General features: G+C 41.0%; 1 protein-coding gene across 1 annotated transcript; it reads right to left on the reverse strand.

The window, feature by feature from the left end:
• Positions 1–233: 233 nt before the first annotated feature.
• Positions 234–11,627, reverse strand: LOC117294852 (high-affinity choline transporter 1-like). The gene is made up of 8 exons (XM_033777394.1): positions 11,462–11,627; positions 7,686–7,799; positions 6,655–6,810; positions 5,341–5,489; positions 3,413–3,538; positions 1,495–1,648; positions 1,140–1,357; positions 234–740 (listed from the first exon to the last, which is right to left on the reverse strand). Exons 1-8 carry the CDS (start codon positions 11,625–11,627, stop codon positions 234–236), a joined length of 1,590 nt encoding a protein of 529 aa, XP_033633285.1.

An 11,627-nucleotide genomic window follows, 5' to 3' on the forward strand; every position in this document is an offset into this window, starting at 1 on the left:
CTGTGCGCGTTTACCCATTTGACCAATCACAGCAATGATTGTGGTCGGACATTCGGTCATGCGTGGGCGTAATATTTGGCACGCGCGGCAGAATCCTGCAGAATGTCATTGGGAGTGCTCGTACACGTGTCTTGCTCACGTGCGCGGTGGGCGGAGCTAAGTGGAAAGCCGGAACGGTCCATTATCTCGTTGAGTGTGGCTGACGCTGAGCCACTTTATATTCTGTAATGTGCTTACAAATCTTTGCAAACTTTTTCCATGTGAAGACTCTCCTTTTCGTCTTGATGTGCTAGTTTTTCCTCTTCAACAACGGTAAAGCATTTGAAGAAGTCACATTTCATTGGTATTTTATTGTTCCTGAATAAATAGTCTAGGGAGTAAGACACAACGAGAATGGTCACGAAGGACACAAGCATTGCCAAGGTCCTAAAAGGGAACAACTGCCCGTGGGTTTCATCGAAGAAGGGGTACTTAATAAGCGGCGGGATCATGAGGGTTGGATCCCCACCACCCAGCCGTAGAAACAGCCCAATGATGTAGCCGAGTAGAGAGCCGTATGTGTTGCTTTTGTAGAAATACACAACGCAGAAGAGCTGAGGAAAGAGGACCACGTAGACAAAATCCGAGCACAGAACGAAGAGGTCGTAAATAGAGGTGATAAGAAGGCCCAGTGTCGTTGCTAGAGTCCCAAAGACAACTATGCCTCCCCGCATTACCCAGATCAACTCATTCTCACTCGCCTGGTGGTTGAAAAAAGACACAAGGCTGGCATGTTATCGTTACCAACTTCAATACTGTTTGTCTCTTTTAGTGGGTCAGATAGGGAGACAATTGAGGTAGTTTCACAAGCATCTTGCTCTATAGAACACAGACATGTCAAGAACAGGTCTCGGACAGTTGGTCTATTAAAAAAAAAACAGCCTGAAGTCCGATGTGGACACACCACACCACTCAAGACTATCACATTAAAAAAATCTTTCACATTTTTCACAAAATGGGTTTGTCGATAGAGCTCAAGAAGTCTTTAAATCTTTGATAACAGTTACCCCCTCGTTTGCAATCTTTAGAAAAATTTGTGAAAACCGTTAAAGATATTTTGTGTTCCGTCTTGAGATTTGTCAATCACCCCGGTTGTATACCTTTGGTCTAAAGATCAATTTGTAGACGTTACGGGAGAACATGGAACTGGCCGAGAGAAGAGACGAATCTGCCGATGACATAACAGCAGCTGCCACGGCTCCCAGTCCGATAAAAGAAACGATTGGTGGAGTCAAGAACTGGATGACCAATGGCAGCACTAGACTGCTTTGATCGTACGGGTTCATAGTCTCCATATTCAACCCTGTTGCATTCCAATCTGAAAGAAAGATTTATATGATCTTACTCTTCCAAAAAATGTAGCACACTTTTAAAAGTTAATACTTTGAGATTGAATGATTCCTTTGTTTTCATGTCTAGATGTCAATGACTTGAATTAACGGTCAGCATTCTTACCTGTACTTGCACCAACAGCACCGATAAGAACAGAAGGAATGGACATGACGATGCAACCAACGCCTGCCGTGAAGGACAGGATTTGAGCCCCTTTAGCAGTCTTAGAAGACAGCACCCGTTGGAAATATGCCTGCCATGGAATACCTCCAAAAATCTGCAGCAAGGATTGAAAGGAAGGTAGTTTTAACCTGACGTCATTGGAACCATACTTTTAAACGTGGAGGTACACCTCCATTACAAACTGAACAATTAAACGCATGCCGCATGCTAGCCTGGAAGGTACGGCTTGTATTCCCATAACAAATGAAGATGGGATTCCTGTGGGATTCCTGTGGGATTCCTGTGGGATTCCTGCGGGATTCCTGTGGGATTCCTGTGGAATTCCTGTGGGATTCATGTGGGATTCCGCCGGGATTCTGCTTGGATTCCGACTGGATTCTGCCGGGATTCCGTCTGGGATTCTGACAAAAATCCCAGAAATATCCCAGTTTCTTTCCGGGATCCAAGTAATGGGGAGAGGTTGATAGTATAAAACATCGTGACAAACAGCACCCTCTGAAGTGACGTAGTTTTCGAGAAAGAAGTAATTTTCGACGAATTTGATTTCGAGACCTCAGATTTAGAATTTGAGGTCTCGAAATCAAGCATCTGAAAGCACACAACTTCGGGAAGAACCGGAATTCCTGGCGGAATTTTTTGGGTGGGGAGGGGGGGGGGATTTGTTGACCTATTTAGAAACTGCATTGTCATTTTTTATTAATTGAAATCACAGGGTGGAAGGTATGGTACTTTGTGGCAGTCAGTGGTTCCAGTGCCAGCTGTACAAACAAACAGAAGAGACCCATGATGCACCCAATGCTAGCTTAGAAGGTATGGTACTTTGTGGCAGTCTGTGGTACCAGTGTCAGCTGTACAAACATAAGAAACCCGTGTACCAATGCTAGCTTAGAAGGTATGGTACTTTGTGGCAGTCTGTGGTACCAGTGTCAGCTGTACAAACATAAGAAACCCGTGTACCAATGCTAGCTTAGAAGGTATGGTACTTTGTGGCAATGTGTGGTACCAGTGCCAGCTGTACAAACATAAGAAACCCATGCACCCAATGCTATAGCTTGGAAGGTATGGTACTTTGTGGCAGTCTGTGGTACCAGTGTCAGCTGTACAAACAGAAGAAACCCATACACCCAATGCTAGCTTGGAAGGTATGGTACTTTGTGGCAGTCTGTGCTACCAGTGCCAGCTGTACAAACAGAAGAAGCCCATATACCCAACGCTAGCCTGGATGGTATGGTACTTTGTGTCAGTCTGCGGTATAAGTGTGGAAGGGAGGATCGTTTTTAAATGACGATAATGCTTGAGACAAACAAATCTCGATAGATGTTGAAGGTCTCCAAACTTACACCTCATCAATGCAATTTTACGAGAGAAATAGAGTTAATAATAAACAATGTTAACATCTTCATTACATGAGCTCCATAGTGGGCATAGGCCTACTGTACACAAACATTGGTTTAGCGTGACCCGAGGTGCATGACGTCACCACGAGAGGACGAGTGGAATCGTTCGATTAGCTCTTGTCATGGGCTCACCCGAGTGAGCACCGCAGGGAAGCTAATCGAACGCACCCCATGGGCAATGAGGATCAAACCACACAATGGAATGGGAGACTTTTGGGACGCTTGGTGGCAGCAGACTTACCAGGTAAAGTCCATTGTTCTTGGTAATGTGCGCTTGCTCAGAACTACATAAACAATGGAAATTTACCTAGTAAGTCTGCTGCCACCTAGCGTCCTAAAGTCCCCTATTGCACTTTGTTTCCAAACCTAATCCAGGTAGGCCGTTGCGTATAAACGCAGACCATGGGGCGTCCTACCAGAGCTAGAACAAACCAGGGTGATCACATGGTATTGAAACTTACCAGAAGGAGACCGTGGTCGACCCAATTCCCGGCTAACTTCGGTTCCAAGGTTCCGACCCAACGGTCAGTTGTGTTCATTATTGGTTCCACTGCCTCATTGGTCATTGCAAATGGCACGGTTATCCACTGAAGAGAAATCAAAAATGTTTTTAGTTAAAAATCGCAACAAGCTTGAACCATTGCCCTAATAGATGTATAGCCTGAACATCTGACGTCACCCTTCGATGCTTGTGAATTACGCCAGATACCAGCCTTGAGCCTTGTATGTCAATCTTTTTCCAAAAGCACCTTTGACCTCTTATTAATTTCACATGGAGATGTACAAAAAATTACGCACATGTATGATGATGCACGTGCATTATGTACACACATTAGGGAGGTTTAGCTTCACGTTACGCGAGCAAAAACGTGAACGTGAACGTCAGAATTTTTTAAACGTGCAGACGTCATACGTGAGCATGAACTAAGCCCAAAGTGGTGACGTCACCTAGAAACGACACAATTGTCTGACAATCACGTTCACGCTTTTGCTCGCGTAACGTGCAGCTTAACCTCCCTATTTAGCACCCTGCATGCAGACGACCGAAAGTGCAGCTGAAAACATCACCTCGAACCAATCCAGACACAGAGATACAAAGTTGACGTCACTGCATGTTTATCCAATGGAGTCATTGGGTGCGTTTGATTAGATTCCCCGGGTCGACCCCAGTGTGCTCATCCGGGTGGCGTATTTTTTTCCCCAGGACGAACGTGGGCAGATAATACCCCGCTTGTGTATCGGGTCACTTGGGGCTGGCCCGAGCTCGAGGTGTACTGACGTCACCACGAGAAGGATGCGTATTTTTTTCCCAGGAACAAAACAGGCGACTTTTCCAGAACGAACGTGGGATAATTTTTTCGCCCACGTTCGTCCTGGAAAACAAATTCGCCACCCGGATGAGCCTTTTGGGGCGACCCGGGGAAGCTATCGAACGCAACCTTTTTTATCCAATGCAATCACTGGGTCTGTAAAACCAGTGCCCATACCTTTCTTTCGGATAAATACAGGGGACCAGTACACCAGACAGTATTAAATACACTCGACACTATTGGTAATTGTCAAAGACCAGTCGTCACAGTTGGTGTATCTCAACATACGCATAACATAACAAACCTGTGAAAATTGGTCGTCGAAGTTGCGAGATAACAATAAAGAAAAAACACCCTTGTCACACGAAGTTGTGTGCTTTCAGATGCTTGATTTCGAGACCTCAAATTCTAAATCTGAGGTGTCGAAATCAAATTCGTGGAAAATTACTTCTTTCTCAAAAACTACATCTTCAGAGGGAGTCGTTTCTCACAATGTGTTATACTACCGATCTCTCCTCATTAATCGTTACCAAGAGAGATTTTATGCTAATAATTATTTTGAGTAGTTACCAATAGTGTCCACTGCCTTTAAACCTAAACAGTGGCCTTAGAGGTAATTGAACTCCTTATTATAGTCCCCTGTCTTTGTCGCGAGGGTAAAGACGGGTGTGCGGCACCATAATCTAGGAGTGTGGAGTGGGTCACTTGGGGTGACCTGAGGTGCATGCCGTCACCACGAGAGGGCCCGAGTGTGATCGTTCGATTTGCTCTTGTCAGGGGGCTTACCCGAGTGAGCACTGCGGGGTCGGCCCAGGGAAGCTTATCGAACGCACCCTATGATTTCATTTGACACAATGATTTCATTGGATAAACCATGGAGGAGGTAGACCGTGCTTTCCATAAACTGTGTTTTGACTGGTCCGAATATGTCAGCTTAACTTTCGATCGCCGTCATGCATGCCTGTTTGCATTTGTTTGGTGAACCACCTAATGTTGTTTTTAATCAATATGTACAAAGTCGTCTATAATTATTTTTTTAAATAAAAGTCTCAAGGAGAAAACAAACAAAACTTACTTACCAGGCCAACAAATATGCAAAATAGCTGCACGACATCGGTGTATGCAACTGAGTAAAGACCACCAAAGAATGTATACACCACAGCAATACAGGCTGAAACAATAACCGACAATGTCCTGTCAAGATCGAGCACCACACTAACTGTTGATCCTAAAAAGTAGAAATACGTGAAATTGGTTAAAAACACTGTTCACATGACAAACCCTTTTGTGGGTGCATGCGATGACGTAATATGACGTATAAGCCCTTAAAGGCAATTACTTTTAAAATGATTGTTAGCAAAACAAAAAATTACTTGGTATCAAGCAGTGGAGAGCTATTGATAGTATAAAACATTGTGAGAAACGGCTCCCTCTGAAGTAACGAAGTTTTCGAGAAAGAAGCAATTTTCCACGAATTTGATTTTGAGACCTCAAAATTACATTTTGAGGTCCCGAAATCAAGCATCAGAAAGCACACAACTTCGTGTGACAAGAGTATTTTTTCTTCCATTATTATCTCGCAACTTCGCAGGTTTGTTATTTTATGCATGCAGTGTTGAGATACACTAAGTGAGAAGACTGGTCTTTGACAATTACCAATAGTGTCCAGTGTCTTTAAAGACAGTAGACACTATTGGTAATTGTCAAAGACCAGTCTTCTCACTTGGTGTATCTAAACATATGCATAAAATAACAAACATGTGACAATTTGAGCTCATTTGGGCGTCGAAGTTGCGAGATATGAATGCAGAATTCAATACCTATCTTTCTGAAAGTTTGTATATACTCAGCGCCTTGAGTACCTTGTTTGGTAGATACGTGCGCTATATAAGACTTCGATATTATTATAATTATTATTATTTTTAAATAAAAAACACCCTAAATATGGCTGCTAGCTAGACTGGTAACTCGGTCACCCAAGAGCTCACACATCACCCCTATCCTAAAGCAACTCCATTGGCTTCCAGTTGAACAAAGGATAGTCTTCAAACTCGGTCTCCTGGTCTTCAAATCATCGCACAACATGGCTCCATCCTACATCTCAGATCTCATCACTCGCGGGGGAGGTGTGGAATAGTCTTCCCTACCACATCAGGACTGCAAATACAACATCTTCTTTCAAAACTGTCCTCAAAACCCACCTCTTTGCAGTTAAACAATGACCAGCGACTCTCTACAAACTTTTTCTGTTCCTTTCTTTTGAACTGTTTTATTTTGTATCATGAGCGAGCGCCATGAGCGCCTTTTTTTGTGGCGGATACCGGCGCTATATAAGACTCCATTATTATTATGATATTATTATTTTTACGAGCAGATTGTTGGATTGACCCTACCTAGGGCATTCAAAATGGCCGCTGACCAGAAGAGCTCTCCGGTGAGGGCAGGAAGGAACAGAAGGCCTCCCATCCGGGACCCATATTTCAGCTGGAACGGGTCTAGCATGGTGAAGTAGCCTTGTTCCCGCATGGTTTTGGCAAACAACAACCCACCTATATGGGTAAGGTACAAAATGGTTAATTATGAAGTTTTTTCAACAGTGAATGGGAAAACAATTCAGTTCAAAAGTGAGCATGTTTCAAAAGTTAGCAACGGCCAAATGTATTTTTGTTATGAGGGAATAAAAGAGCAATGACTCGTTCACGGCCATTTAAAACCGGCAGGGTCGTGGCCGTTCGATAAAGGCCCTAGCCGAAAGCGAGGTCCTATCCCACGGTCACGACCCTGCAACGTCATATAATCGGGGAATAACAAGAATGACGACTAGTTCTTCAAGGCAGTGAACACTATTGGTAATTACTCAAAATAATTATCATCATAAAACCTTAATTGGTGACGAGTAATGGAGAGAGGTTGATGGTATAAAACATTGTGAGAAACGGCTCCCTCTGAAGTGACATAGTTTTCGAGAAAGAAGTAATTTTCCACGAATTTTAATTTCGAGACCTCAAGTTTAGAACTTGAGGTTTCGAAATCAAGCATCTGAACGCACACAATTTCGTGTGACAAGGGTGTTTTTTTATTTCATTATTATCTCGCAACTTCGACGACCGATTGAGCTCAATTTTTCACAGGTTTGTTATTTTATGCATATGCTGAGATACACCAAGTGTGAAGACTAGTCTTTGACAATTACCAATAGTGTCCACTGCCTTTAAACGACCGTTTCAAGCTGACAGGGTCGTCGTGGCCCCAGTCGATACTATTGCAGATTCAATGAAATTCTTTTAAACAAATTCTTTGACGAAGCAAACTTTCAGATGATATATAAATTAAACAAAACTAGGCCTAGATATTCAACTTGTATTGTACAAAAACAACAGCTGAGTTTTGGAAAGTGTGGCTTTATGATAAATATATACCCTACCTAGTATGAGACTCACGGCGTATCCCCATGGCGCTTGAGTCCATATCAACCCAGAACCGGGTGAAAATACGCTATCCGCCGTTCCGTTGATAAAACCTCCTCCAACCCAAGTAGCTGAATAAAAAGAAGCAAAATGGTTTTACTGCTAGTAGGATAAACCCCAAATAAGATAAGATGCTTGGATTCCTCTGCCGATTCCTCTTCCTCTTTGCACCGAAATATCCTAAAAGGTTTGCAGGCAATGAGTGGTATGACACACAATGAATGAACGACTGCAGAGGCAAATCAAACTCAAATTTAGACATTTAAAAATTGAAATGTTTAGAGAATGTTTATAGATAAATGTTTATGTACAAAGAAAGTGACGTTACTGGTTCAATCTCAGTGGGATCGAAAACGAACATTTTGTCTTGAAACTGCTTGGAATTAATGCTCTATCGTACTTGGAAATACAGGTGTTCTGAAATAGAAAATATCACTTAAAACGATTAGGGTCATAAATTGTACATGTACTGTATGTGACATTGTAGTAATAGGCTAGGGTCGATTTCACAAAGAGTTAAGACTAATCCTATCTCGAGTTAGGACAAGGCCTAGCCTGAAAGGAACGTTACTCAATTGGTAAGAAACAACAATAGTGAATATCACAGCTACAAAAAACTTACACGGTCTAATGATGATGATAGTTGAAAACATCCCTTGAAATTCTGTCTGAAATGTCATTATAGCTGTTGAGAAATTGAATAATCTAACTTCGCTCAGTGAGCGTTTTATTCATTTTTGTTTTGGCACCGATGCAATGCAAAATTTGTAATCGTTTTTTTTCACTTTCCTGTCGCGACCCAGAGGGCTGATCGATCTCAAATATCTACAGGTTGGTTAGTGTATGTATATGGTGGATTACATAAAGTGCTTACACTACCAGCAACTGTTTTGTTAGCAAAAGCCAATTCTGTATATGTTCCTTTAAGTTTTAATATCTCATAAGGACTAGTCCTAAATTAAGAATAGTCCCAACTCTTTGTGAAATCGACCCCCTGGTAAGCTTTATAACATGTTGTGCTTATCAAACATGCAGCTCGATGAAATTTGGCCAAATTGGTTGTTAAGGTTCCGTATCGGTTAGTATTTAGCATAGAAACGTGAAAGGCACAGCAGCACTTTGCAAGCTGAAAAGCTTACTACTTGTATAAACTTTAAAAAAATGTGTCTTGAGCTAGAAATACCCCTGTCTGAAAAAGATGAACAAAACATTTAAGTTCCAAATCCTACTTAAAACATTGTTTACTCCTTACTACTTACTCTATTTTGTACTTACTTCGATTTGATCTGAAGAATTTCCTGTGCATAACTCACTGTGATTACCAATTCGGATAACTGATTCTTAGAACCCTTTATATAAAACCTTAAAGCCATTATACACATTCGGTAAACAGTGTTGTCCAAGTCCCACAACGTATATATAAAATAACAAACCTGTGAAAATTTAGGCTCAATCGGTCATCGCAGTCGGGAGAAAATAACGGGAAAACCCACTCTTGTTTCCGCACGTTTCGCCGTGTTATGACATGTGTTTAAAATAAATCCGTAATTCTCGCTATCGAGAATTGATACTGTTTTAATGTTTTCTCAAAAAGTAAAGCATTTGATGGACTAATATTTCAAGAGAAGCCTTTCACCATTACCTTCTGTAAACCCTGTAAATTATTTGTAAATCTGTGAACTTTTATTTATTTTTCATTTTTTATTGTTTGTCACTGATGCTAGACCGTATCTGATTGGTTAATTTAAAGGTTCAATGAATATTTATACAAAATATGTTTGAATCTAGGCTAATTTCTATTGGTCGGTTTAATAACGCCTCATGAAATAGGTCACCTACCCTGGGGTGGTGTACCTTACGATTTTCCCGATAAAGACAATTCTCCTTGCACCCCGTTAAAAATTCTCAACTTGACCCATAAATTCAATTTAAAGGAACATTACAGAATCGGTTTTGCTAACAAAACAGTTGCTGGCAGTGTAGGCACATTATGTAATCCACCATATACATAAACTGACAAACTTGTAGAAGTTTGAGATCGATCGGTCATCCGTCTCACGAGAAAATAGTGAAAACCCGATTACACATTTTGCATGACATTGATGCAGAAAAAAAAATGAATAAGACGCTCACTGAGCGACACTGAACGATGAACTCCAAATGCAAAGTTAAATTATTTATTTCTCATCAAATATGGCATTTCAGGCAGAAATATTTCAAGGGATGTTTTCTACTATCATCATCATTAGACTGTGTAAATTTTATGTAAATCTGTGATCTTCACGATTTTGTTTTCTTACCAATTCTGTAACGTTCCTTTAAAGGTCACTGCTCATGACTAGCAGTCCTTAAGGGACACTAAAATTCTTCCATGACCCACAGAATAATATTGACCTCAAGGTTGTTATGTCGTAAAATCCCTTGAAGGCAATGGACATCTTTGGTAATATTGTCAAAGACCAGTCTTCTCACTTGAAAAAAAAATCGGTGACAATTTGAACTCAATTGGTCGTCGAAGCTGCGAGAGAAAATGGACGAAAAACACACTTGTCGCACAAGTCGTGTGCTTTCAGACGCTTGAATTCAAGAACTCAGCTGAGGCTCGAATTCAATTTAAATATTTTAGTGAGAATTTACTTCTTTCTCAAAAACTACGTTACTTCAGAGAAAGCCGTTCCTCACAATGTGTTATACTATCAACAGCTCTCCATTGCTCGTTACCAAGTCAGTTTTTATGATAGCAATTATTTTGAGTAATTACCAATAATGTCCAGTACCTTTAAGACTATAATATTTATAATTTTACGAAAACATTTACGTCACCCTTGCGGGGTTGGCATAATCAATTATGTTTTCAAAAGAATAATAATAATAAAAGAAGACGAAAAACAAATACAAATCTTGACAAAAAAACGATAATCTGACCTTGGTTGTGATTGATAAAACCCATCAATAACTAAACACTGATATCATTATTATAACCACACGATAAGCAAGCCCCGTCGATAACCAAAACAGACTTTGTATCTTCTTCCAATTCAGTACAATCGAGACGTACCAGTTAGTAGTAGGCCTAATTACTAAAACCAATGTTTAATTTTCTACTTAACAATCGGATTGAATTGTCTGACATAATCTTCTTTCATGGTAAACACTTGATTTGATCATACCCACCTTCAGAGTGAAAAGTAGGTCATATTATTTCTTTTGTCCAGAACAGACCGGCATCATGTGGTGAATTGCCATCGCACTCGCATTATAAACTGCGATGTGCAGGAACTATACCGTTGGGTTTCGAAACCGCCTATTTTATATGATACAAATATCTGAGAAGTTCATGTCAAAAGGTGGTCCAAGGTGGAAGAATGTTCCCTAGTACATAGGAAGCATTTTAGGAAGCACTTGTTATCTTTTACATAACCACATTCATACTTCGAAAAGAAACGTTTCTCAAATTGCTTTTTACTATCGAAAGCTGGTGGCTTCTTATCGACATTACCAGTAATTTGAAGAGTGAGTACCAAACGTATACATTCCTTTAGAACAATCTTTCTGGAGAAAGAAACAATATAACAAGTCGGGTTTGCGGTAACACCATGTAATGATAACCTCTAATGAATTGGGGTGGTTCCGAGAAGAACCGTATAGGTTTCAACTCGACGCTTTAATCAGTAGGCCTATGCTCTAATCGTCTTCTGGAGAGAAGCCTTGAAAAGGAACCGCTCAAACCTACCTGTCATTGTGAAGATACCAACAAAGATTCCAATATTTCTACCAGCCAACATGGTCTCCTCTGGATCCGTAGATCCCTTGCTCTTACGGGCGGCCCATAGTCCCACACCCAGAATCAACAAGTAGAAGACGATGATTCCCGCCACGCCTCCCCAGTTGACGGCCAT

The sequence above is a fragment of the Asterias rubens genome, chromosome 9, assembly GCF_902459465.1.
Source record: "Asterias rubens chromosome 9, eAstRub1.3, whole genome shotgun sequence".
NCBI classification, from domain to species: domain Eukaryota; kingdom Metazoa; phylum Echinodermata; class Asteroidea; order Forcipulatida; family Asteriidae; genus Asterias; species Asterias rubens.